The 27,678-nt window shown below is 46.3% G+C and overlaps 2 protein-coding genes and 1 long non-coding RNA gene across 4 annotated transcripts in view; all 3 read left to right on the plus strand.

The window, feature by feature from the left end:
* The window catches only part of LOC135504039 (retinoic acid receptor gamma-A-like), a 151,640-nt gene extending 123,978 nt beyond the window's left edge, over positions 1 to 27,662 (plus strand). For both annotated transcript variants that reach the window (XM_064922293.1, XM_064922294.1), the window contains 7 exons: positions 13,958 to 14,106; positions 14,753 to 14,894; positions 22,092 to 22,255; positions 22,933 to 23,109; positions 24,023 to 24,227; positions 24,506 to 24,664; positions 25,319 to 27,662. In XM_064922293.1, coding sequence (XP_064778365.1) covers positions 13,958 to 14,106; positions 14,753 to 14,894; positions 22,092 to 22,255; positions 22,933 to 23,109; positions 24,023 to 24,227; positions 24,506 to 24,664; positions 25,319 to 25,686 — 1,364 coding nt within the window. In that variant the 3' untranslated portion in view covers positions 25,687 to 27,662. The remainder of the gene's footprint in view (positions 1 to 13,957; positions 14,107 to 14,752; positions 14,895 to 22,091; positions 22,256 to 22,932; positions 23,110 to 24,022; positions 24,228 to 24,505; positions 24,665 to 25,318) is intronic.
* On the plus strand, positions 10,397 to 11,558 carry LOC135504040 (uncharacterized protein DDB_G0271670-like; the record flags this gene model as incomplete). The annotated part of the gene is made up of 1 exon (XM_064922295.1): positions 10,397 to 11,558. A coding segment is annotated over one exon (792 nt), but the record flags the coding sequence as incomplete, so codon positions are not given.
* On the plus strand, positions 20,752 to 22,012 carry LOC135504043 (uncharacterized). The gene is made up of 2 exons (XR_010450059.1): positions 20,752 to 21,454; positions 21,509 to 22,012. It is a non-coding gene; the product is annotated as an uncharacterized LOC135504043 (long non-coding RNA).
* Positions 27,663 to 27,678: the final 16 nt, after the last annotated feature.

Genomic DNA, 27,678 nt, shown 5'->3' on the forward strand with positions numbered 1-27,678 from the left:
GCTGTAGTCAGCTTGTGAACAGGCGGAGTGATTATCAAACAGCTAGCTACCTCTTTAGCATTAGCAACATCTCTGACAACCTGCCAGCTAGAGAGGTAGAGCCTAGGGATATAATACAATGCTATTGTGGTTCAACTTCTTAATGAGAGGCTCTTCCTCTCTAGGTGACTATGGTGCTACTGAAAGTAGCCTGGTCCCAGATATGTATGTGCTGTTAGCCAACTCATATGGTCTTATCACTGGCTTCACAGCACAAACGGATCTGAGACAAGGCTATATTAAAGGGGACTCATTTTTCTTCAGTCAGTTGACCAGACAGAGTGGGTGATTCATTGTCTGATGCTTGGCACAGCAGCCTCATCTATAGTGAACGTTAGGCAACCCCTTCCCTTAGTTTGTTGGTTGCCAAGCAAAAGTGAAAACTAGGAGCCACACACATACAGAAACACATGATTTTATATTTTCTGTTGCTCAAAGCAGAAGTTTCTCAGGCTCTGTTTTGCCATCTGATGTGACTGGTGTCTGTGCCACTGCCAGGTCAGGATAACTGCAAGCAGGGGGAAGTCAAAGCACTACTTAGGTTACATCTCAAATGGCACCCTATTCCGTATATAGTGCACTACTTTTGACCAGGGCCCATAGGCCAGCCATAGGAAATAGAGTGCAAATTAGGATTCTCAGTACAAAAAGCCCCTGGTAGCTGTCAAATTCTTTCTCAGCCACAAATCACATCTCTCTCTTTATCTCTCTCTCTCTCCCTCTCTCCTTCTTCCTCTCTCTCTTGCTCTCTCTCTCGCTCTCTCTCAGACAGTGTGCATGCACTCATACGTCTGCGTATTTGTTGTTGTTGTGTGTGTGTGTGTGTGTGTGTGTGTGTGTGTGTGTGTGTGTGTGTGTGTGTGTGTGTGTGTGTGTGTGTGTGTGTGTGTGTGTTGATACCAACAACATCCTAAGGATTACTTTTGCACTCCTAGAAAAAAAGTTTCCTAAAGGGTTCTTTGGCTGTCCCCATAGAATAAGGTATAATCATTTTGGGTTCCATGTAGAAACCTCTGTGGAAAGGGTTCTACATTGACCCCATAAGGGTTCTACCTGGAACCAAAGCCAAAGAACACTAAGGCTCAAAGAACACTAAGGCACTTTTTCCTGAGTGTAGGGTTCCCCTCCCCAGTCAGCTGTTGAGAGTAGAGTAGTTAGTAGTACTGTTGTTGTTTATGGTATCCTCTTTTCCCTCACATCATGCCACAGCAGGCTGCCTGCAGCGTTTACTTCTACTTTTCAGGTTTCTATTGTTGTGGGGAGGAAGCAATATCAATTGAACAAGCTGCAGTAGCGCTAGCTGCAGTGCCAAAGACAGACAGACAATGAGTTTAGGAGAGACAACAACCCAGGGATCAAAGACAGGATAGAGACAAATGTCTTCTGTCCTCACCACCAGATAATATTTGTTGTTGTTGTCTGTCTGTCTGTCTGTCTGTCTGAGTAATAGCTGAGGCCTGTAGCTCTGGCAGCTCTGGGTTACTGTAGACAGCAGCTGCTGAAGAAGACTACTCTCTGTCATGGCATAGTGTCCAGATGAACAGTGGGCTGGTGCTCACCAGGGGGGTGTAGGGGGAGACTATCTGGACATATGGACTTGTCTGTCTGCTTCCTCCATCATCTGCCTTATCAATAGCCTTATCTGGTTACATCATTACATCTGACTGAAACTTTATTTGGGATGTTCCTTTATTAACATGCCCACTTCTGTTAGTTGCCCTCTCTTTTCCTTCGGCCCACACCTTCTTAGGTCAGGGTGTCTGAGACCATTTAAAGGGCCCTGTCTTTGGGCAGCCTCGGGGGCTAGAAGGAGGTGGATTGTTGGTGTGGTGGGTAGTATGGCTTTCTGTTTGAAGCCCTGTGTGGTTTGACAGGGTGGTGTGGTGTGGTGGTGTGGTGTGGTGGTGTGGTGTGGTGGTGTGGTGTGGTAAAGGAAAGGAAAGATGATTACTCTGTGCCAAATGTTGGCTGTTGGCTTGGCTGGCTCCATGAGGCCCAGAATCAAAAGGCTCTTTATGAGGTGTTGTAAAGAAGAAAGGTTGGTTTGAAGGAGTGTGCTGTGTGCTCAACTCTCTGCCTGCCTCAGACTGAGACTCCAAGACTAATTCCACTTTTAACATGGACCCTGAGGACACAAGCAGTTACCAGTCCGCCTGCTGCCTTCCTGCTCTGCTCTGGGCTGCCGACCTTGTCTGGAAGAGAGGGCATAGGTGTGTGTGTGTGTGTGTGTGTGTGTGTTTGTTTATGTGTGTGTCAGTGTATGTGTGTGTGTGTGTTTTGTGTGTGTGTGTGTGACAGTGTGTGGTGTGTGTGTGTGTGTGTGTGTGTGTGTGCGTGTGTGCGTGCTTGTATGTGAATAAAACTTGTCAGAATTCCGAACTCCAGGTGTAAGTCTTCAAATATTGAAAAACTCATTTATGTTATGTTCGCATTAGCGGACCAGGGATTGATATATGTACATGATATGTGCATTTCTCTCTCTCCCCTCTCTCTCTCTCTCTCTCTGTCTCTCTCTTTCTTTATCTCTCTCTCAGACAGTATGTCTGCGTATGTGTTTTGTGACGTTGTGTTGGTTATGACAGTGGGGTGGTTTAGGTTGGGGGGTTCTCTGCTCCTGTCTGTCCACGTTAGTGTGCCTCCTCCTCTCCTCTCCTCTCCTCTCCTCTCCTCTCTCCTCTCCTCCTCTCCTCTCCTCTCCTCTCCTCTCCTCTCCTCTCCTCTCCTCTCCTCTCCACTCCACTCCACTCCACTCCTCTCCTCTCCACTCCACTCCATTCCACTCCACTCCTCTCCACTCCACTCCACTCCACTCCACTCCACTCCACTACTCCTCCTTCCCTGTCCTCTCTTCTCCCTCTCATAATTTCTTCCCCTTTGAGTGGTCCGCCAGCCCAGTTTTATCACAGGCCTCCTTTCAAAGGCAGCAAGCCTCTCAGGGCCCCCAGGCTGGGAGGCGAGAGGAGAGTAGGAGGGTGTGTGTGTGTGTTTGGGGGGGGGGTTCAGGTAGTGAGCTTTCTGACAGCTGTTAAAGGAACTGCTACCGCTCAGCACCTTTAGTGAAGGAAAGCAACCCCCACAGACACACACACACGTACTCAACACTTCCCTGCTGGTAGCAGAGAAGTCACACAGTGTGTGTCTTTATCTCACACAATAGAGACCTGACTTTCCCGGTTGAAAGGTATACAGTGATTCAAGAGAGCTTACAGCAATAGAGCTTGAACAGTAATGTCATTATTGGCAATGTTTCAACCTATCTAGACCACAGGGGTATAGAGCTGATGTGAGTAAGATGGAAAAGTTAGCCCGTGGTTGGTGCATGAACTGTCAACCCATATGAACAGCCATGAAACCGCAGAGGGAGACTATAAAGCGTTGCATCAGATCTTCTGGAAAAAGGCAATGTGATGGAAAGAGGAAGGAAACATGCGTCTGCTGGAGGGCCTTGAGAGAGAGAGAGAGAGAGAGAGAGAGAGAGAGAGAGAGAGAGAGAGAGAGAGAGAGAGAGAGAGAGAGAGAGAGAGAGAGAGAGAGAGGGAGAGGGAGGGAGAGAGAGAGAGAGAGAGAGAGAGAGGGGGAGAGGGAGGGGGAGAGAGAGAGAGAGAGAGAGAGAGAGAGAGAGAGAGAGAGAGAGAGAGAGAGAGAGAGAGAGAGAGAGAGAGAGAGAGAGAGAGAGAGAGAGAGAGAGAGAGAGAGAGAGAGAGAGAGAGAGAGAGAGAGAGAGAGAGAGAGAGAGAGAGAGAGAGAGGGAGAGGTAAGGCAATAAATAGGCCTGAGAGGCAAAAAGAATTAGCATTAGTACTGGAGTGATAGATGTGCAGATGATGATGTGCAAGTAGAGAGACTGGGGTGCAAAAGAGCAAGAGGGTAAGTAATAATATGGGGATGAGGTAGTCGGGTGTGGTATTTACATATGGCTGTGAAAGGTACAGTGATTGGTAAGCTGCTCAGACAGCTGATGCTTAAAGTCTTTACCTAGCAAAGACTTGTAGATGACCTGGAGCCAGTGGGTTTGGAAACAAATATGAAGCGAGGGCCAGCCAATGAGAGCATACATGTCGCAGTGGTGGGTAGTATATGGGGCTATTGTGGGGGTATTTTGGTGGAGTAAACATCCATAGAAATGTGAAGCATCCAGTGTTTCCTGTCTGTAGTGCAAGTAGTAAAGTATGGCCCTTTCTCCCTGCAGTGCCACAGTCTCATGGGTAGAGGTGCCAGGGGTAGAGGTGCCAGGGGTAGAGGTGCCATGGGTAGAGGTGCCAGGGGTAGAGGTGCCAGGGGTAGAGGTGCCAGGGGTAGAGGTGCCATGGGTAGACGTGCCAGGGGTAGAGGTGCCATGGGTAGAGGTGCCAGGGGTAGAGGTGCCAGGGGTAGAGGTGCCATGGGTAGAGTTGCCAGGGGTAGAGGTGCCAGGGGTAGAGGTGCCATGGGTAGAGGTGCCAGGGGTAGAGGTGCCATGGGTAGAGGTGTCAGGGGTAGAGGTGTCAGGGGTAGAGGTGCCATGGGTAGACGTGCCATGGGTAGAGGTGCCATGGGTAGAGGTGCCATGGGTAGACGTGCCATGGGTAGAGGTGCCATGGGTAGAGGTGCCAGGGATATCGTAGGGAGGCTCTGCCCAGTGTGCCAGATTGTCTATCTGCCCCACTGTTCAACAGCCACTTCTCAATCTGGTGCCCCTTGCCATTCTGTGTGGCTACTACCTAGTCTACACAAATACCAGACACTACTAGGTGTTTCTCTCTCTCTCTCTCACACACACACACTCTCTCTCTCTCTCTCTCTCTCTCTCTCTCTCTCTCTCACACTCACACTCACACACACACAGTACACAGTACACACAGTACACATACAAAACTGGTATAATGTAAATGGTATCTGAACAGACACACATGCCTCGCTGTCTAGTATCTGACCGTAACAGACACACATGCCTTCACTGTCTAGTATCTGACCGTAACAGACACACATGCCTCGCTGTCTAGTATCTGACCTTAACAGACACACATGCCTCACTGTCTAATATCTGACCGTAACAGACACACATGCCTCACTGTCTAGTATCTGACCTTAACAGACACATATACCTCACTGTCTAGTATCTGACCTTAACAGACACACATGCCTCACTGTCTAGTATCTGACCGTAACAGACACACATGCCTCACTGTCTAGTATCTGACCTTAACAGACACACATGCCTCACTGTCTAATATCTGACCGTAACAGACACACATGCCTCACTGTCTAATATCTGACCTTAACAGACACACATGCCTCACTGTCTAGTATCTGACCTTAACAGACACACATGCCTCACTGTCTAGTATCTGACCGTAACAGACACACATGCCTCACTGTCTAGTATCTGACCTTAACAGACACACATGCCTCACTGTCTAGTATCTGACCTTAACAGACACACATGCCTCACTGTCTAATATCTGACCTTAACAGACACACATGCCTCACTGTCTAGTATCTGACCGTAACAGACACACATGCCTCACTGTCTAGTATCTGACCGTAACAGACACACATGCCTCACTGTCTAGTATCTGACCGTAACAGACACACATGCCTCACTGTCTAGTATCTGACCGTAACAGACACACATACCTCACTGTCTAGTATCTGACCTTAACAGACACACATGCCTCACTGTCTTGTATCTGACCGTAACAGACACACATGCCTCACTGTCTAATATCTGACCGTAACAGACACACATGCCTCACTGTCTAGTATCTGACCGTAACAGACACACATGCCTCACTGTCTAGTATCTGACCTTAACAGACACACATGCCTCACTGTCTAATATCTGACCTTAACAGACACACATGCCTCACTGTCTAATATCTGACCTTAACAGACACACATGCCTCACTGTCTAGTATCTGACCTTAACAGACACACATGCCTCACTGTCTAGTATCTGACCTTAACAGACACACATGCCTCACTGTCTAGTATCTGACCGTAACAGACACACATGCCTCACTGTCTAGTATCTGACCGTAACAGACACACATGCCTCACTGTCTAGTATCTGACCTTAACAGACACACATGCCTCACTGTCTAATATCTGACCGTAACAGACACACATGCCTCACTGTCTAGTATCTGACCTTAACAGACACACATGCCTCACTGTCTAGTATCTGACCGTAACAGACACACATGCCTCACTGTCTAGTTTCTGACCGTAACAGACACACATGCCTCACTGTCTAGTATCTGACCTTAACAGACACACATGCCTCACTGTCTAATATCTGACCGTAACAGACACACATGCCTCACTGTCTAGTATCTGACCTTAACAGACACATATACCTCACTGTCTAGTATCTGACCTTAACAGACACACATGCCTCACTGTCTAGTATCTGACCGTAACAGACACACATGCCTCACTGTCTAATATCTGACCGTAACAGACACACATGCCTCACTGTAACTTAACAGACACACATGCCTCACTGTCTAGTATCTGACCTTAACAGACACACATGCCTCACTGTCTTGTATCTGACCGTAACAGACACACATGCCTCACTGTCTAGTATCTGACCTTAACAGACACATATACCTCACTGTCTAGTATCTGACCGTAACAGACACACATGCCTCACTGTCTAGTATCTGACCGTAACAGACACATACAGCTTCAGGCCTGTACTCTGGGTTCTTTAAGGAAGTTAGAGATGCAGATAGAGCGGTATAGGTGGGAGTCTATCTACACAGATCCCTGTACATCACTACAACTAGCACATACTTTCATGGCACATTGGAACAGTACAGCGTGTGAATCAGGAGAGAGAGCAGAGTGAACAGAGAATCCCACTTGCAAATCAAATGGAGTCTAGTCTGCAGAGACTGGGCAGAGCCACTGAATGGGGGAGGGCCCACTCTAAACTAAGAGGCCACAGTTCTATTCGCATACACGTGAGCACGCACACAAAAATACATACACAGGCAAGAACGCATGCTTGCGAGCACACACAAACACACATATAACAAGCACGAACACACACACACACACACACACATATAACAAGCACGAACACACACACACACATATTACAAGCACGAACACACATACACACACTAACTCCCTCACATGCCAAGACTCACCCTGGAATAGTGTCCCAGTGAAGATTCAATCACACCCACAGTCACGTAGACCAAATCTGCAGGCAGCCTATTGTGAAGGAATAGTTGTTCCTCTGCCAGGGTGTCATATGCTAGCTAGCTGCTCGGTTAAAACCAGGGTTGCGCAACAACACAGAAACACAGTAATGCCTTTGCTTTGCTCACAGTTGAATTGCTATTGGACACATGCTGTACATCACAGCACAGCTCCTCTTCTTTTCTAGAGACCACAAAACAACAGACAGGTTTTGATGGTCAACCAAAAAGCCCCTCCTCTTTGGTTCCCTGTGTATCCTTTCTTCTTTCTCTTCTTCTATTGTATCAGTTGAACTTCAAGGGAAGTCATTTGGCCCAGTTGACGTTGACCTAGAATTTAATGCAATTGACCTTCAGCTACATGTCTATTTCTGTCTGGTGTACTTAGCACATCTAATGAGGTACAGTTTAAGGATGTTACTCCGCAGATAGAGGCTGAAGGTGTGTGTGTCCCAGCATGTGTGCTTCTGCGTTGTGTGCGCGCATGAACGTGTGTACGTGACTCTGGGATTAGTGGAAGTCATGGCAGTGCAGCTGGACCATGTGTGTACAGAGGCCACTGAGAGATGGGGATTAGAGGTAAACTGATACTTAGTACAAAATGTAGGAAATGAGCAGAGGCTAACTCTCCCCTCCCCTCCCCTCCCCTCCCCTCCTCTCCCCTCTCCTCCCCTCCCCTCCCCTCCCCTCCCCTCCCCTCCCCTCCCCTCCCCTCGTCCATCACCAGCCTTCAGCTCTCCAGAGGAAGATTGTCATGCAAACTGAGGCCCAGGTTTCAGAACTGATAAGAGGGCCTCTCATTTCAGAAGCCTTTTTTCTCTAAACAAAGATGAGCTGGGTTTGGGAGACAGTGAGTGACAGGAAGAGACATGGACAGGGGGCTCAGGGGGGGTTGAGTGAATAGCTTCATGTCATCATTCAAGTGGGCCATCTTGCCTGTGGTGGGGTAAATGTGGAGGGATATTTGGATAGGTATGGAATGTGTGTGTTTGTCAAATAAAATCAAATAATTATTGGTCACATACACATACCGTGCTGTCTGTGTAATGTTTTGAGAACCCAGCTGGCTGTATGGACTGGGACAGTATATCCCGAGAGAGCCATGTTTCTGTGAGTATGTGACAATCCCTGAACAAAGGATCCAACTTGGAAAGTCGTATTCCTGGTCGTAATGCTCGTGAGCTACCGCCACTCTGATATCCTAAAGTTGTTTCTGGCTGTATGCAATAATACAAACAAAATATGGGCTAATAATGTAACAAATAACACACTAAAAAACAAAATATTGCAAAGTTCCTTAGGAACTAAAAGCAGAGCTGCCATATCTGTTGGCACCATCTTATAATGTGTGTGTGTGTGTGTGTGTGTGTGTGTGTGTGTGTGTGTGTGTGTGTGTGTGTGTGTGTGTGTGTGTGTGTGTGTGTGTGTGTGTGTGTGTGTGTGTGTGTGTGTGTGTGTGTGTGTGTGTGTGTGTGACAGAGAGAGAACAGGAGTCAGGTTCTATTCTACTATGGCAGGAACCAGTTCATGTTGTTGACAGATCCAGATTGATTTTTATGTTCACCGCTGTCCTAGTTTCTCTCTCTCCCTCTCCACCCCCTCTCTTTCTCTCACTCTTGTTCAATCTCTCAGCCTCTCAGACCATCTAATTTACTATCCATTTCTTGTTCCTACACAGGGTTTGTCCTTATCAAAGGACTTGTCAAACACATCGCCCCAGAGTCTTGTTTACTGCTGCTAGTATTGCATAAAAGTTCACACCACACTCACTGAGGTTCCACTAAAAAGTAATAATACATGCCATTTACCCGTTTATCCAAAGCAATTCATAGTCATGTGTGTATACGTTTTATGTATGGGTGGCCCCGGGAATTGAACCCACAACCCAGGCAGTGCAAGCACCATGCTCTACCAACTGAACTCTTCTCTGACCCTGTGTTCAAATGAAATCGTCAAATCAAATGTCAAATATACATATTATGCAGATGTTTTCGCCGGTGGAGCTAAATGCTTATGTTCCAACAGTGCAGTAATACCTAACGAATGCTATAGTGTTTGTAACATACATGGCCAAGAGGATTGCTGCAACTCCAAATCAAATCAAATGTATTGGTCACATACACATGGTTTGCAGATGTTGATGTGAGTGTTGCGAAATGCTTGTGCTTCTAGTCCCGACAGTGCAATAATATCTAACAAGTAATCTAACAATTCCACAACAACTACATTATACACACAAATCTAAAGGGATGGAATAAGAATATGTACATATAAATATATGGATGAGCGATGACCGAGTGGCATAGATATGATGCAATAGATGGTATAAAATACAATATATACATATGAGATGAACTGCTACAGAAGCAGTGTGCATAACAAATAGCACCCTATTCCATATTTAGAGCACCGTTTTTGACCTGGGCCCATAGGGCTCTGGTCCAAAATAGTGCACAATAGGGAAAAGGTGTCCATTTGGGTCACAGACACAGGCATCTGTTTTAAGGAATGGTTAGAGTAGAGAGGTTGATGTGTTACTTCAGTATTGGGACTGTTCCTGAGGCTGATCTAAAACACATTTTCCTCAAGCACAATGAAGCTGTTAGACATTTAGGAATTTAGGCTGTAGACTTTGAATACGGTTAGTTTGATATGAAAATGTATAAGAAAAGCATACACTTGACAGTAAGCAGCTAGTGACAAATGGCTCTCCAATCCAATAACATATTGCTGCTGTACTTATCATCAATGATTAGCTCTAGTATCAGCAGCAGCAGTATCAGTAAGGTCAAATAGGTTTTTAATGGATTTAGGCTTAGGAATTACAATATAGTTTGATGTAAAATGTATAGAAAAAAATATTATTTGCATTAAGTGGTCAAATGGCTCTCAGATTCCATACTGTATCAGTGCTGTTTATCATCATGATCTAGTTGCAGTAGCTGCAGTATTAGCAGCAGTAAGATATGTTGAATTTAAGCAAAGGAATTTGAACATCGTTTGATGTGAAAAAATGTTGAACAGAAAGCAGTAAGTGTCAGATAGCTGACATATTGCTGTCAGTATCGTCAATGATTATCTCTAGCAGGAGTAGTAGTAATAGTAGTGGTATTAGTAGTAGTAGTAGTAGATGTGGTAGTAATAGTAGTAGCAGTAGCAGTAGTAGTAGCAGTAGTAGTAGTAGTAGTAGTAGTAGGAGTTGTCGTAATAGTAGTAGCAGTAGTAGTAGCAGTAGTAGTAGTAGTAGTAGGAGTTGGCATAGTAATAGTAGTAGTAGTAGTAGTAGTAGGAGTTGGCATAGTAGTAGTAGTAGTAGTAGTAGTAGTAGTGGTAGTAATAGTAGTTGTAGTAGTAGTAGTGGTGGTAGTAATAGTAGTAGCAGTAGTAGTAGTGGTGGTAGTAATAGTAGTAGCATTAGGAGTAGTAGTAATAGTAGTAGTAGTAGTAGTAGTGGTGGTAGTAATAGTAGTAGCAGTAGGAGTAGTAGTAGTAGTAGTAGTAGTAGTAGTAGTAGTAGTAGTAGTAGTAGTGGTAGTAATAGTAGTAGCAGTAGGAGTAGTAGTAGTAGTAGTAATAGTAGTAGTAGTAGTAGTAGTAGTAGTGGTAGTAATAGTAGTAGCAGTAGGAGTAGTAGTAGTAGTGGTGGTAGTAATAGTAGTAACAGTAGGAGTAGTAGTAGTAGTAATAGTTGCAGTAGTGGTGATAGTAATAGTAGTAACAGTAGGAGTAGTAGTAGTAGCAGTAGTAGCAGTTGTAGGAATAGTAGTAGTAGTAGTAGTAGTAATAGTTGTAGCAGTAGAAGTAGTAGTAGTAGTAATAGTTGCAGTAGTAGTAGCAGTAGTAGTAGTAGTATTAGCAGTAGGTGTAGTAGTAGTAGTAGTAGTAGTAGTAGTAGTAGTGGTAGTAATAGTAGTAGTAGCATCAGTAGTAGCAGCATTAGTAGTAGCAGTAAATAGTAGTAGTAGTAGGAGCAACAGTAGGAGTAGTAGTAGTAGCAGTAGTAGCAGTTGTAGGAATAGTAGTAGTGGTAGTAGTAGTAATAGTTGTAGCAGTAGAAGTAGTAGTAGTAGTAATAGTTGCAGTAGTAGTAGCAGTAGTAGTAGTAGTAGTATTAGTAGTAGTAGTAGTAGTAGTAGTAGTAGTAGTAGTAGCACTAGCAGTAATAGTAGCAGTAGTAGGAGTAATTGTAGTAGCAATAGTAGCAATAGTATGAGGAGTTGTAGTAGCAGTAGTAGAAGTGGTAGCAGTAGTAGTAGTGGTGGTAGTAGGAGTAGGAGAAGTTTTAGAAGTCGTGGTAGCAGTAGTAGTAGTAGTAGTACCAGTAGTAGTAGTGGAGGAGGGAAGGGGGACTGGAGGAGGGAAGTGGGACTGGAGGAGGGAAGTGGGACTGGAGGAGGGAAGGGGGACTGGAGGGAGGTGGGGGAAGGGGGGGACTGCAGAGTGAAGGGGGACTGCAGGAGGGAAGTGGGACTGGAGGAGGGAAGTGGGACTGGAGGAGGGAGGTGGGACTGGAGGAGGGAAGTGGGACTGGAGGAGGGAAGTGGGACTGGAGGAGGGAAGTGGGACTGGAGGAGGGAAGGGGAACTTGAGGAGGAAGGGAAGGGGACTGGAGGAGGGAAGGGGACTTGGGAGGAGGGAAGGGGGACTGGAGGAGGGAAGTGGGACTGGAGGAGGGAAGTGGGACTGGAGGAGGGAAGGGGAACTTGAGGAGGGAAGTGGGACTGGAGGAGGGAAGGGGAACTTGAGGAGGGAAGGGGGACTGGAGGAGGGAAGGGGGACTGGAGGAGGGAAGGGGGACTGCGGCGGGAAGTGGGACTAGAGGTGGAAAGGGGGACTGAGGAGGGGGTGGGGTATAGGTAGTTTAGGCTAGCCCTGTGGTTTCCATTGAAGGTGCTAGGGGGTGGTGTGGGCAGTAAAGGTTAGAATTTTAGCCTACTTGTTTTTTTATTTTATGATTGGTGCTGCTTTGTTACGGGCCTGGGCCTACAGCTGCTTTGTTACGGGCCTGGGCCTACAGCTGCTTTGTTACGGGCCTGGGCCTACAGCTGCTTTGTTACGGGCCTGGGCCTACAGCTGCTTTGTTACGGGCCTGGGCCTACAGCTGCTTTGTTACGGGCCTGGGCCTACAGCTGCTGGTGTGAATAGCTGCCCAAGGTGACTGAATCCTAATAAAGGCCTGGCCAGCTATGAGACTGCCTTTATAGGCCAGTTCATAAACCTGGCCCACTATTAAACCCTGACAGGGCCTAGTTGAGGAATTTAGGGCCAGGAAACAAGATAAAATTTGGTTTGTGTGTCAGGGGGTGGTGTGTTTTGGAGGCTGGGGCTGGAGAAATTTGGAGGTTGAAGTTTGAGGGGCGACAGGGGCGTGAAAGTTGAAAGAAGTGTTATTAGGGAGGGGTGTGTCTCTTACTGAGAGTTTGCAATGTTAACTAGCATGTTTGAGGGCCTGGTGTGTGTGGGTATGTAATGCGTATGCGCGCCTGTGTGCATGTTGTGTTTTGTTCCCCTGTGTGAGTGTGTGGCTTATGGCTTATGGAATCCATACAATGCATAGCTCAGTGCACAATGACCTTATTTAGAACATCAGGAGCATGTGACATCAGTAGTACGACAATCAGCTTGTATGACTGGGTTTGAACAGGGTTGGCAGAAGTCTGCAGTCTGCAGCAGTGAGACTTCTTTCTACATTGTGGTCTCTCATCTCCTTACACCTTAGCTACCTTGTCAGGTGTGTGCTAGATTGGTCCTGAGGTTGTGTTAAGTGGATGCCAGTCTCAGTGAGTCAGTCAGCAGGCTGTTTTGGAATGACTGAGGAATCTCTAGCTGCTGCAACAGCCCTGCCCATTCAGCTACCAGTCCTTATCAGAGACTGAGATCTGTCAATCTAATCAATTACGCCTCCACTTATTGTCAGTTATCTGCCTGCTGTTAAACTGTTTGTTTTCTTTACCTCTGTCAATATGAGCCCCTCCCAGCTCTAAAAGGCACACTAATCTCTGATCTGTGACCTGAGGGCCCTGCTCAGAGGGGGGGGGGGGGCTCATATTATGCTAAGACCCTACACCCCCAACCCGAGTACGCTGTCCTTCCACCTCTGGTCTTTTGTGGCCCTCCCACCCCTACAGGAGGGCAGCTCCCGCTCAGCCCAGTCCAAGCTCTTCTTTGTCCTGGCACCCCATTGGTGGAACCAGCTTCCCCCTGAAGCCAGGACAGCAGAGTCCTTGCCCATCTTCTGAAAACATTTGAAACCCTACCTCTTCAAAGTGTATCCAAAAACATCCCACAGCACCCCCCTCGCACCCCATCCTAAATAAAAAATAAATGAAAAGCCTTTAGTGAACTAACAGTGACTCTTTCCTCTCCTACCTCCTACCTCCTACCTGCTCTGAGTTTGCTATCTACATTATTGAGGAAAAGTGTACTTTCTATGCCAGTGATGTGGTTGTCCCACCTTGCTGTCTTAAGATGAATGCAGAACTGTAAGTCGCTCTGGATAAGAGCATCTGCACCCCCTGACACACAAACCCTAAATGTAAAATGTCAGTCTTCTCCCCACCAATAGTCAGCCAAAACCTCTCGCCTGTCTTTAATTGGTGTGTTCTAACCTTAGCATGAGTGAATGAAACTGCACCATAAAGGCTCGCTAACAACTCTATTCGACTGCAAGCTAAAACGTAATAAAATCAATCAACAAATAAACCTCTTTACTCTTCTCTCTGTAGCGGTGGAGACCCAGAGCACCAGCTCTGAGGAGATGGTCCCCAGCTCTCCCTCTCCACCTCCCCCACCACGCATCTACAAACCCTGCTTCGTGTGCCAGGACAAGTCCTCTGGATACCATTACGGAGTCAGCTCATGTGAGGGCTGCAAGGTGAGGAAGCCCCTGCTTCATCTTCATCTTCCTCATCATCACTACAAATACACACACAAAACTCAAACTTAACACTGACAAGACACACACACAAAAAAACTAAGTGTGAGACATAAAAGTGAAAGTATAGAAGGTCTCAATATTGAGACATTATCATAAGAATGTAACATAAAGAATCCTGGATGAGGAAATCATAACAGTACAAAACATACTAAATGTTTCTGTTGTGAATTTGAAAAAGGGACAGGCATTAAAGGTTGAAATAAAGCAGACGGATACGTGACCGTTACAATGTTGTTCATTCTATTCCATTCAACCATATTCCATAATAATTTCTCTCTGTTCACTTCTCAGTGTGTAACCGTTACAATGTCACTCCCTATATAGTATTTAATCTGTTCATTTTCCCTCTTCTCTCTCTCTCTCTCTCTCTCTTCCTATCACTCTCTCTCCATATCTTCTCTCTCTCTCTTCCTATCGCTCTCTCTCCATCTCTCTTCTCTCTCTCTTTCTCTCCTCTCTCTCTTTCTCTCCTCTCTCTCACATTCTCTCTCTCTCTCGCTTGCTCTCTCTATCTCTATTTCTCCAATCTATCTATATCTATATCTATATATATATATATATATATATCTGTTGATGTCTCCAGGGTTTTTTCCGACGCAGTATCCAGAAGAACATGGTGTACACCTGCCACCGAGACAAGAACTGCCAGATCAACAAGGTCACCAGGAACCGCTGCCAGTACTGCCGACTGCAGAAGTGCTTTGAGGTCGGCATGTCCAAGGAAGGTGAGAGACGTAAGAGGGGCTGAGGGATGTGGGATGGGATGAGGGATGTGGGATGGGATGAGAGCCGTAAGAGGGGCTGAGGGATGTGGGATGGGATGAGGGATGTGGGATGGGATGAGGGATGTGGGATGGGATGAGAGACGTAAGAGGGGCTGTGAGATGTGGGATGGGATGAGGGATGTGGGATGGGATGAGGGATGTGGGATGGGATGAGAGCCATAAGAGGGGCTGAGGGATGTGGGATGGGATGTGGGATGGGATGATGGATGTGGGATGGGATGAGGGATGTGGGATGGGATGAGAGACGTAAGAGGGGCTGTGAGATGTGGGATGGGATGAGGGATGTGGGATGTGGGATGGGATGAGGGATGTGGGATGTGGGATGGGATGAGAGACGTAAGAGGGGATGTGGGATGTGGGATGGGATGAGTGATGTGGGATGGGATGAGAGACGTAAGAGAGGCTGAGGGATGTGGGATGGGATGAGGGATGTGGGATGGGATGAGAGACATAAGAGGGGCTGAGGGATGTGGGATGGGATGAGAGATGTGGGATGGGATGAGGGATGTGGGATGGGATGAGAGACATATGAGGGGCTGAGGGATGTGGGATGAGATGGGATGTGGGGGATGGAGATAAGAGGGGATGAGGGATGTGGGATGAGATGAGGGATGTGGGATAGGATGAAGACATATGAGGGGCTGAGGGATGTGGGATGAGATGAGGGATGTGGGATAGGATGGGATGACGTAAGAGGGGATGAGGGATGGGATGAGATGAGGGATGTGGGATAGGATGGGATGGGATGAGGGATGTGGGATGAGATGAGGGATGGGATAGGATGAGAGACGTAAGAGGGGATGAGGGATGTGGGATGAGATGAGGGATGTGGGATAGGATGAGAGACATAAGAGGGGCTGTGAGATGTGGGATGGGATGAGAGATGTGGGATGGGATGAGGGATGTGGGATGGGATGAGAGACATATGAGGGGCTGAGGGATGTGGGATGAGATGAGGGATGTGGGATAGGATGAGAGACGTAAGAGGGGATGAGGGATGTGGGATGAGATGAGGGATGTGGGATAGGATGAGAGACGTAAGAGGGGATGAGGGATGTGGGATGAGATGAGGGATGTGGGATAGGATGAGAGACATAAGAGGGGCTGTGAGATGTGGGATGGGATGAGGGATGTGGGATGTGGGATGGGATGAGAGATGTAAGAGGGGCTGAGGGATGTGGGATGTGGGATGGGATGAGAGACGTAAGAGGGGCTGAGGGACGTGGGATGGGATGAGGAATGTGGGATGGGATGAGAGACGTAAGAGGGGATGAGGGATGTGGGACGGGATGAGAGACGTAAGAGGGACTGAGGGATGTGGGATGGGATGAGGGATGTGGGATGGGATGAATTGTAGTGTAAATGGAGTTCAGTTCTGATTTTTTTGTTTTGATTGTTTGTTTGTAAGATGTGATCTGTAGGCTAAGAGAGCTTCATTAACTGTTTATTCAATTGTGGGGTTGGAATAGTGTGAGACATATTTGGTGGGAATAAAAAAAAAGTGTTGAGTCCTCATTCAAAGGCAAGAGCAGTGTGAATACAAAGAGAACTGAGTTCTTCAGCTTTTTCACACCAGAGTTCACTTTTAAGAGGACTGGGATTGGTTCTTTTAAAGAGGACTAAATGTGAAAACACTCAGACTTACCATTGCATAAACCTCACAGAACTGTTTTAATTGGTTAATGATGCATAGGCTTATGTGTTTAGGTCATGTTAAAAATAAATCTGAGCGGTAGATCTCGGCTAGCATTTTGACTCAGAAAGTGATCTGGACTCAGAAAAGGTTGGTGACCACTGAACTAAGAGGAAGTATGAGGAGAAACAGCAGGCTAGTGATTTGGAAAGACTGGGCACAGTACCAACCTTATGACTAATCATGTTACCAAAAAGAGTCTGCTTAAGTCCCAAATGGCACCCTATTCCCTATATAGTGCACTACTTTTTACCATAGCCCTATGGGCATAGGGTGCCATTTGTGACACAGACTCTGTCTTCCTGTTTCATCAGTCATCTCACTCTCAACACACCCTCACATTGCCAACACCTTCCATGTTTAATTCACACTGTCATCTCAGTGGTGAATGAGTTGGCACCAACTGATACTTCTGTTGTGACAAAGACAGAAGCTGTAGCACTTTCAGCCACACAGGGCTCTACTTTCAGGGATTGTAAGTGATGTGAGTGTAACAGTGTGTGTGAGTGAGTGGCAGGCAGTTTGCCCATGGGACATGTATATAGGTGTAATGTTTGTGTGGGATGTGTGTCAGGACTGAGATCACATTGTCCTTCTGCTATTTCTAGATATCCTGAGAGGAAGGAAAGAATGGGTGGGAGGGAGGGAGGGAGGGAGGGAGGGAGGGAGGGAGGGAGGGAGGGTGGGAGGGTGGGAGGGAGGGAGGGTGGGAGGGTGGGAGGGAGGGTGGGAGGGAGGGAGGGAGGGAGGGAGGGTGGGAGGGTGGGAGGGAGGGAGGGGGGAGGGTGGGAGGGAGGGAGGGTGGGAGGGAGGGAGGGAGGGAGGGAGGGTGGGGGGGAGGGAGGGTGGGAGGGAGGGAGGGAGGGAGGGTGGGGGGAGGGTGGGAGGGAGGGAGGGAGGGAGGGTGGGAGGGTGGGAGGGTGGGAGGGAGGGAGGGAGGGAGGGTGGGAGGGAGGGAGGGAGGGAGGGAGGGAGGGAGGGAGGGAGGGTGGGAGGGAGGGAGGGAGGGAGGGAGGGAGGGAGGGAGGGTGGGAGGGTGGGAGGGAGGGAGGGAGGGAGGGAGGGAGGGAGGGAGGGAGGGAGGGAGGGAGGGAGGGGGAGGGAGGGGAGGGAGGGAGGGAGGGAGGGAGGGGGGAGGGAGGGAGGGAGGGGGGGAGGGAGGGAGGGAGGGGGGGAGGGAGGGAGGGGGGAGGGAGGGAGGGAGGGAGGGAGGGAGGGAGGGGGAGGGAGGGAGGGAGGGTGGGAGGGAGGGAGGGAGGGAGGGAGGGAGGGAGGGAGGGAGGGGAGGGAGGGGAGGGGGAGGGAGGGAGGGAGGGAGGGAGGGGGAGGGAGGGAGGGGGTGGGAGGGAGGGAGGGAGGATAATAATAATATAGATAATAATAATATAGATAAAATAGATAGGGAAAATATAGATAATAATAATATAGATAATAATAGAAAATACAATCAAACATTTAAATGAAAACCACACAAGAACTACGATGTGAGTTAAATAAAGATAATGCAAGGGTGGGAGGTAGGGAGTGGAGGGTGGGAGGCCCCCTTAAACTTTGGGACCTTTTGGGACATTTCAGGCTTCAAACATAAAGATATAAAACTGTTTGTTTTTTAAGAATCAACAACAAGTGGGACACAATCATGAAGTGGACGACATTTATTGGATATTTCAAACTTTTTTAACAAATCAAAAAGGGAAAAATTGGGAGGGAAAATTATTCAGGGAGGGAGTGGAGCAAAGGAGGAGGAGGGAGGGAGGAGGGAGGGAGGGAATGTTGGGGGGAGGGAGGGTGGGAGGGGAGGGAGGGGAGGGAGGGAGGGGGGGGGGGGGAGGGGGTGGGAGGGAGGGAGGAGGGATGGGGGAGGGAGGGAGGGAGGAGGGAGGGAGGGAGGGAGGGAGGGAGGATCTCTGAGGGATCCAATGTTGACCTAAGGGACTAATGATGATAAATACAAGGGAGGGTGGGAATCAGGGAGGGTGGGATAAATGGAGGGAGGGGACTGGGATAGGGAGGGGGGAAAGGGAAGGGAGGGAGGGAGGGAGGGAGGGAGGGAGGTTGTGGAAGGGTGGGAGGATTGGATACAAAGGGAGGATGGGAGGGTTAAACATCCCAGGGTGGGAGGAGTTATATAGATAATAATAATATGGAAAAATCAGATAATGAAAATATAGATAATAATGGATAATATAGATAATAATAGAAAATACAATCAAACATTTAAATGAAATGCACCAAGAACTACGATGAGTTAAATAAAGAGAATGCAAGTATATACAGGTATACAGTGCCAAAGGACAACAATCAGTATATCGGCCCCAAACTTTTTTAAACTTTGCGACCTTTTGCCACATTTCAGGCTTCAAACATAAAGATATAAAACTGTTTTTTTTTAAGAATCAACAACAAGTGGGACACAATCATGGGAAGTGGAACTGACATTTATTGGATATTTCAAACTTTTTTAACAAATCAAAAACTGAAAAATTGGGCGTGCAAAATTATTCACCACACCATCCCCTTTACAAACATTTCAGTGCAGCAAATCTTCCAGAAGTTCAGTGAGGATCTCTGAATGATCCAATGTTGACCTGGGAAAATGACTAATGATGATAAATACAATCCACCTGTGTAATCAAGTCTCCGTATCTGCAAATGCACCTGACTGAGATGTCTCAGAGACAATGATCCGTTAACAAAAGCGCAGAGTCATCATGAAGAACAAGGAACACACCAGGCAGGTCCGAGATACAAGTTGTGAAGAAGTTTAAATCGGATTTGGATACAAAAAGATTTCCCAAGCTTTAAACATCCCAAGGAGCACTGTTTTGATTTATTGAAATGGAAGGATGTGCAAAATCAGACCACTGCAAATCTACCAAGACCTGAATAATTTTGCCGCCCAATTTTTCCTTTAAATTTGTCAACAAGGAGAAATATCAATAAAGATGCAGCCAAGAGGCCCACTTATTGATTCTTCTGGAAAAACTACAGTTTTATATCTTTATGTTTGAAGCCTGGGAAATGTGTCAATAGGACAACAAGGTTCAGTCGAATATTGCACAAATATGGCACTGTATGGAAGAGTGTCAAGACCAGTACCTTATCCAATGTGCAGGGATATCCATAAAAAGTGTTGTTTAAAGTTTGCCACAAGCCACCTGGGAGACACACCAAACATGTGAAGAAGGTGCTCTGGGCAGATGTAAACCAAAATTGACCTTTTTCAATTGTGCAAAAGGTTATGAGTGGTTGTAGCAACACAGGTCATCGCCCTGACCACACCATCCCCACTGTCAAACATGGTGGTGGTATATCATGGTTTGGGCCTGTTTTTCTTCAGCAGGGACAGGGAAGATGGTTAAAATTGATGGGAAGATGGATGGAGCCAAATACAGTGACCATTCTGGAAGAAAACCTGATGGAGTCTGCAAAAGACCTGAGACTGGGAGGGAGATTTGTCTTCCAACAAGACAATGATCCATAACATTGTGCAAAGGGTACAATGGAATGGTTCATAAAATAAACATATCCAGGTGTTAGAATGGCCAAGTCAAAGTCCAGACCTGAATACCTTACTCGAGAATCTGTGGAAAGAACTGAAAAGTGGTTGTATACAAATGCTCTGCATCCAACCTCACTTAGCTCAGCTGTTTTGCAAGGACTGGAATGGGTATAAAAATTTCAGTCTTCTTGATGTGCAAAACTGATAGAGACATACCCCAAGCGACTTACAGCTGTAATCGCAGCAAAAGGTGATGCTACAAAGTATTAATTAAGGGCTGAATGTTTGTACCTTACTCAATTTTCAGTTTTTGATTTGTTAAAAAGGTTTGAAATATCCAATAAATGTCGTTCCACTTCATGATTGTGTCCCACTTACTTGATTCAGTGTTAGTACCTTCACAAAAAATACAGTTTTATATCTTTATGTTTGAAGCCTGAAATGTGGCAAAAGTGTTAAGGTTCTCAATACAGGGTACTGGCAGTGGTTGTATATACAGGTCAGTACCAGTACCTTACTCAATGTGCAGGGTACTGGAGTGGTTGTATATACAGGTCAGTACCAGTACCTTACTCAATGTGCAGGGATACTGGAGTGGTTGTATATACAGGTCAGTACCAGTACCTTACTCAATGTGCAGGGTACTGGAGTGGTTGTATATACAGGTCAGTGTTAGTACCTTACTCAATGTGCAGGGGTACTGGAGTGGTTGTATATACAGGTCAGTGTTAGTACCTTACTCAATGTGCAGGGTACTGGAGTGGTTGTATATACAGGTCAGCGTTAGTACCTTACTCAATGTGCAGGGGTACTGGAGTGGTTGTATATACAGGTCAGTGTTAGTACCTTACTCAATGTGCAGGGTACTGGAGTGGTTGTATATACAGGTCAGCGTTAGTACCTTACTCAATGTGCAGGGTACTGGAGTGGTTGTATATACAGGTCAGTGTTAGTACCTTACTCAATGTGCAGGGTACTGGAGTGGTTGTATATACAGGTCAGTGTTAGTACCTTACTCAATGTGCAGGGTACTGGAGTGGTTGTATATACAGGTCAGTGTTAGTACCTTACTCAATGTGCAGGGATACTGGAGTGGTTGTATATACAGGTCAGTGTTAGTACCTTACTCAATGTGCAGGGTACTGGAGTGGTTGTATATACAGGTCAGTGTTAGTACCTTACTCAATGTGCAGGGATACTGGAGTGGTTGTATATACAGGTCAGTGTTAGTACCTTACTCAATGTGCAGGGTACTGGAGTGGTTGTATATACAGGTCAGCGTTAGTACCTTACTCAATGTGCAGGGTACTGGAGTGGTTGTATATACAGGTCAGCGTTAGTACCTTACTCAATGTGCAGGGTACTGGAGTGGTTGTATATACAGGTCAGTGTTAGTACCTTACTCAATGTGCAGGGTACTGGAGTGGTTGTATATACAGGTCAGTGTTAGTACCTTACTCAATGTGCAGGGTACTGGAGTGGTTGTATATACAGGTCAGTGTTAGTACCTTACTCAATGTGCAGGGTACTGGAGTGGTTGTATATACAGGTCAGCGTTAGTACCTTACTCAATGTGCAGGGATACTGGAGTGGTTGTATATACAGGTCAGTGTTAGTACCTTACTCAATGTGCAGGGTACTGGAGTGGTTGAGGTGGTTTGTAAACAGGGCTGATAAGTGACTGGTAACAGGAGTACCTCAATGCAGAGGGGGAGGAAGAGAATTGGAGATAGTGGCATCACTCTGTTTAATGAAGTACTGTTATAAGCTGTATTGTATACTATGGCTTAATAACTGGTTTGTAACATCACTGAATTGCAGAGCATCAGGGGCTCGGCCTACATATCATGACTGATCCATGTTGTCACTGAGATTCTCATTCCTCCTCCTCTTCCTCTTCTTCTTCACCTCCTCCCCCCACACCCACCTCCCCACCCCTCAGCGGTGCGTAATGACAGGAACAAGAAGAAGAAAGACGTGAAGGAGGAGTTGGTGTTGCCAGAGAGTTATGAGTTGAGTGGAGAACTGGAGGAGCTGGTCAACAAAGTCAGCAAAGCCCACCAAGACACCTTCCCCTCACTGCTGCAGCTGGGCAAATACCACACCGTGAGAGTCTCACACATCTTTCTGTTCGAACATACGGACACAAATCTGCTATGAACATGTATACTTTCCCAACTCAAAAGGCCAGTTTAGGATAAATCTTATTTCTCCAATGGTCAGTGTGTGAGAACAGGGGTAAGGTGATCGGTTGGTGTAAAGTAAGACTGTGAGAGCATTCTACCTGGTTGGCTGATGTTCAGTCAGTGATATTAGTATTCTAGCTGATTGATGTCTAGTTAGACAGCCAGGTCCTCCGTGATACAAGTCAGTATACAACGTCCATCCATGTCTGAGGACGATGGGAGATTCCATGGAAACCGGCCACTAGGGGCAACAGTGAGCGCTGTTACCTTCAAGTAGGTTTTGGTTTTGCTAAGGTGTTGTGGACGTGGATGGTGGATGGGCGTAAGCATCTGCCTCTTGTGCATGTTTGAATCCTGCGATAGAAAGTTGTTTTTTAGATTTTAGTTTTAAGCCTATCCCTTACCTTACCCCTTCGGACTTTATACCTAACTTGAAGATTTCAGAGTTGGAAAATGTTACGTTTGACAGACATGTACGGACCTCTAATTCTGATGTGAGACTGTGAGAGCTAGCTGAGTAAGAACCCTGTCTTTTAACCCTGTCTGTGTCTCCACCATGCTCATAATATATCTCTGTGTATCTCCTCCGTCCTCCAGAACTCCAGTGCAGAGCAGCGCGTGCAGCTGGACCTGGGGCTGTGGGATAAGTTCAGTGAGCTTTCCACCAAGTGCATCATCAAGATCGTGGAGTTTGCCAAGCGCCTCCCTGGCTTCACCACCCTCACCATCGCTGACCAGATCACCCTCCTCAAATCAGCCTGCCTGGATATCCTGGTACTTACCTGGTTCTTCCCATCCCCTCAACCCCCTCTGTGTCAGCAAATAAAGTCTCACCAGTCATAGTTGAGATCCATCGAAAGGTTCCCATTATATAATAACTGGTACTCAGAAAGCCATGTGTAAATGTAATGATAAGAGGACAGTGGCTCTCAGTGGATAGAGGTGGCATTGCAAGTATAACTTTGCATGGAGGGATAGTTGAATAGCTGAAGATGTTTTATGGACAATAGATGTAGAACAAATAAAATAAAATTGGCCACATACACATGGTTAGCAGATGTTAATGCGAGTGTAGCGAGTCTAGCGAAAAATGCTTGTAAACATATAGCCTACTATATGGGTCATACTTCCTGTGGTATGCACTTCCTGTGGTATGCACTTCCTGTGGTATGCACTTCCTGTGGTATGCAGATAATCCATTTTATTTATGGTATACTTCCCCCTCTCTTTCAACCGCCCACCCCCACCTCTCTCTCTCTCTCTCTCTCTCTCTCTTTCTAATTCTATCTCTCAATTCAATTTAAGGGCTTTATTGGCATGGGAAACATATGTTTACATTGCCAAAGCAAGTGAAATAGATAATAAACAAAGGTGAAATAATCAATAATAAATTAACAGTAAACTTTACACTCACCAAAGTTGTAAAATAATGAAGACATTTCATGTCTCTCTCTCTCTCTCTTTCTAATTCTATCTCTCAATTCAATTTAAGGGCTTTATTGGCATGGGAAACATATGTTTACATTGCCAAAGCAAGTGAAATAGATAATAAACAAAGGTGAAATAGTCAATAATAAATTAACAGTAAACTTTACACTCACCAAAGTTGTAAAATAATGAAGACATTTCATTCTCTCTCTCTCTCTCTCTCTCTCTCTCTCTCTCTCTCTCTCTCTCTCTCTCCTAGATGTTGAGGATCTGCACCCGCTACACTCCAGAGCAGGACACCATGACCTTCTCCGACGGGCTGACCCTGAACCGGACCCAGATGCACAACGCAGGCTTCGGCCCGCTCACAGACCTGGTGTTTGCCTTTGCTGGCCAGCTGCTGCCTCTGGAGATGGACGACACAGAGACGGGCCTCCTCAGCGCCATCTCCCTCATCTCTGGAGGTACTGCACCCCGAGGGGATTAACATGATTTTACTGCCAGTCAATACAATGATAAGAGCACATACAGAGCTAAATGTCTGTGAGATGTTAGCCCGGGATAACTTCCTCACTCGGTTACAATAACAGTAGAAATTTGGAGGTAAAATAGTTTAGATACACTATACTTTACACTTCGTTAATTACATTAATCAGCAATTACATCAATCCTACTGTGATGGATGGGTCGTTTATCATGTATTGTGTATATAACTCTGTCCTCTCCCCCGTCCATCTCTCAGACCGTATGGACCTGGAAGAGCCCCAGAAGGTGGACAAGTTGCAGGAGCCCCTCCTGGAGGCCCTGAAGATCTACGCACGTCGCAGACGCCCCAACAAACCCCACATGTTCCCCCGCATGCTGATGAAGATCACTGACCTCAGAGGCATCAGCACCAAGGGTCAGTATTAGTACAGTGGATTAGAGTCGAGAATCCTCCATTAGAGCACCTGTAACACTGTCTTGACACACATTGAAGACATGCTAAGATTTGGACCAAACTGTCTTTACACACATTGAAGATATGCTAAGATTTGAACCAAACTGTCTTGACACACATTGAAGATATGCTAAGATTTGGACCAAACTGTCTTTACACACATTGAAGATATGCTAAGATTTGAACCAAACTGAACATTGAAGATATGCTAAAACAAACTGTCTTTACACACATTGAAGATATGCTAAGATTTGGACCAAACTGTCTTTACACACATTGAAGATATGCTAAGATTTGAACCAAACTGTCTTGACACACATTGAAGATATGCTAAGATTTGAACCAAACTGTCTTGACACACATTGAAGATATGCTAAGATTTGGACCAAACTGTCTTTACACACATTGAAGATATGCTAAGTTTGAACCAAACTGTCTTGAACATCAAGGGTGGGTTGTAGACTTTTTATTTTATTATTTTTCTGACAAGACAGTTAGAATAAGATTGGGATACAGGAATTGGAGAGAGTACAGACAGGACAGGCAAAGCCAAAAGGAATCACTTTCCAGATATGATGCCAACGTTTCTCTTTTCTCTTTGTCCTGTCTGTACAGGGGCAGAGAGAGCCATCACTCTGAAGATGGAGATCCCAGGCCCCATGCCTCCTCTGATCCGGGAGATGTTAGAGAACCCAGAAGCATTTGAGGACCAAACAGAGAGCAGTGGAGAGAGCTCCCCACCTCCTGCCCCTCCACCCATTCCACCAGCCTCCTCCAAGCCCCCCACCACCATGAAGACTGAGGCTGAGGACGAGGAGGACAGCTGGGGGACAGAGCCTTCCCCAGAGGAGGAAGATGAGGATGACTATGATGATGGGGAGGAGGAGGATCGGGACAGGGGCTCGGACAGCGAGGGGGAATCCTGGGCTCTGGAGGGTAGCAGCGAAGGGGCTAGGAAGAACCATGCCGGGAGGGCGCAGTGAGGAGGAGAGATATCACAGATATGCAGATTATACACTCAAACACACACACTAACTGACATAATCAAACACACACACACAGAACAGAACAGGACAGAGCAGGACAGGGCAGGACAGAGCAGGACAGGGCAGGACATAGCAGGACAGGACAGGACAGAGCAGGACAGGGCAGGACAGAGCAGGACAGGGCAGGACAGAGCAGGACAGGGCAGGACAGAGCAGGACAGGGCAGGACAGAGCAGGACAGGGCAGGACAGAGCAGGACAGAACAGGACAGAGCAGGACAGAACAGTGTACGACAGGGCAGGACAGAACAGCGTAGGACAGAACAGGGCAGGACAGGACAGAACAGCGTAGGACAGGGCAGGAAGGAAAGGACAGGGAAGGACAGGACAGAACAGCATAGGACAGGGCGGGAAAGGAAAGGGAGGGCAGGACAGAACAGCATAGGACAGGGCGGGAAAGGACAGGGAGGGCAGGACAGAACAGCATAGGACAGGGTGGGAAAGGAAAGGACAGGGAGGACAGGACAGAACAGCATAGGACAGGGCGGGAAAGGACAGGGAAGGACAGGACAGAACAGCGTAGGACAGGGCGGGAAAGGAAAGGACAGGGAGGACAGGACAGAACAGCATAGGACAGGGCGGGAAAGGAAAGGACAGGGAAGGACAGGACAGAACAGCGTAGGACAGGGCAGGAAAGGAAAGGACAGGGAAGGACAGGACAGCAGAGCCATATGGTTGCCTGTATAGACACTATAACTCAGGTTCCCTGACTCGCAGGTTCTTGACAAGTGCCATGCAGTGAGACTATAATAAAACGAGAGACGTAGAAACCACATGATGCAACCGTCTGGACTTGTGACTCGTGATATAGAGAAGAGAGAAGATGACAAGAATACTATCTTTGACGAAGCAAATGTCAATTTTTTTACTATCTTCTTGTTTGTATCTATATAGAGGAATGTAAAAAACCAGACAGCATGAACTGAACAGTAAATACGGATGCCAAGCAAAGCACACTTCTCAAAAAGAAATACAGAATGAAACCAAACTGAAAATGCTAATTAATTTGTTGGGCTTTTAAAAATGTTTTAATTTCTTCTTGTTTTATTTTCTTGATTTTTATTTTTATTTCAATTTATGAATAAGTCCCTGCATATCTATATACCGTTATATTATTAGTCTGTGTTTGTAATCCTGGTTTTGATTTCTTCAGATTAGGTTTTGTGTTTGAGGAGTTTTCCAGCGGCGGTATATAGAGATTTGGCATCAGAATCAGAACCGGCATACCGCTAGCTGAATCTCCTTTCCAACTGGTGTTTTTTGGGCACTTTTGCTCGCCGTAGATGTCGATGATAATCAACTCAGTAATGTTAACTTGTGTTACAGTGACTCAAGTTGTGATTTGTTGTTATCAGGGGACTGGCATTAATCCATGTGCTTTCTTTCAACACAACAAACTGTGCTGCCGATTGGACATGTGTCTTTGTGCCAAAGTTCGCAACTCATTTTCAGAAACAGAGAGTCAGTGACCCTAGACACCAACCAGTGCTCACACACACATCAAATATTCACGCCTAAATTAGACACACAAACACACACACTAAATCTCGGCTCTATAACAGTTGTGCCATATTGGTTCGGGTGCTTAGACAGAGATTGACACTTGTCCATATATGTAGCACTTTGATATCCTGTTTTTAAATCAGGCAACGCTAGCAAAGTAAGATACAATACAACTTTATTAAATCAGGCAACGCTAGCAAAGTAAGATACAATACAACAATATTAAATCAGGCAACGCTAGCAAAGTTACAATACAATACAACAATATTAAATCAGGCAACGCTAGCAAAGTTACAATACAATACAATACAACAATATTAAATCAGGCAACGCTAGCAAAGTTACAATACAATACAACAATATTAAATCAGGCAACGCTAGCAAAGTTACAATACAATACAATACAACATATTAAATCAACAATATT

This window comes from Oncorhynchus masou, chromosome 18 (assembly GCF_036934945.1).
Source record: "Oncorhynchus masou masou isolate Uvic2021 chromosome 18, UVic_Omas_1.1, whole genome shotgun sequence".
Lineage (NCBI taxonomy): Eukaryota > Metazoa > Chordata > Actinopteri > Salmoniformes > Salmonidae > Oncorhynchus > Oncorhynchus masou.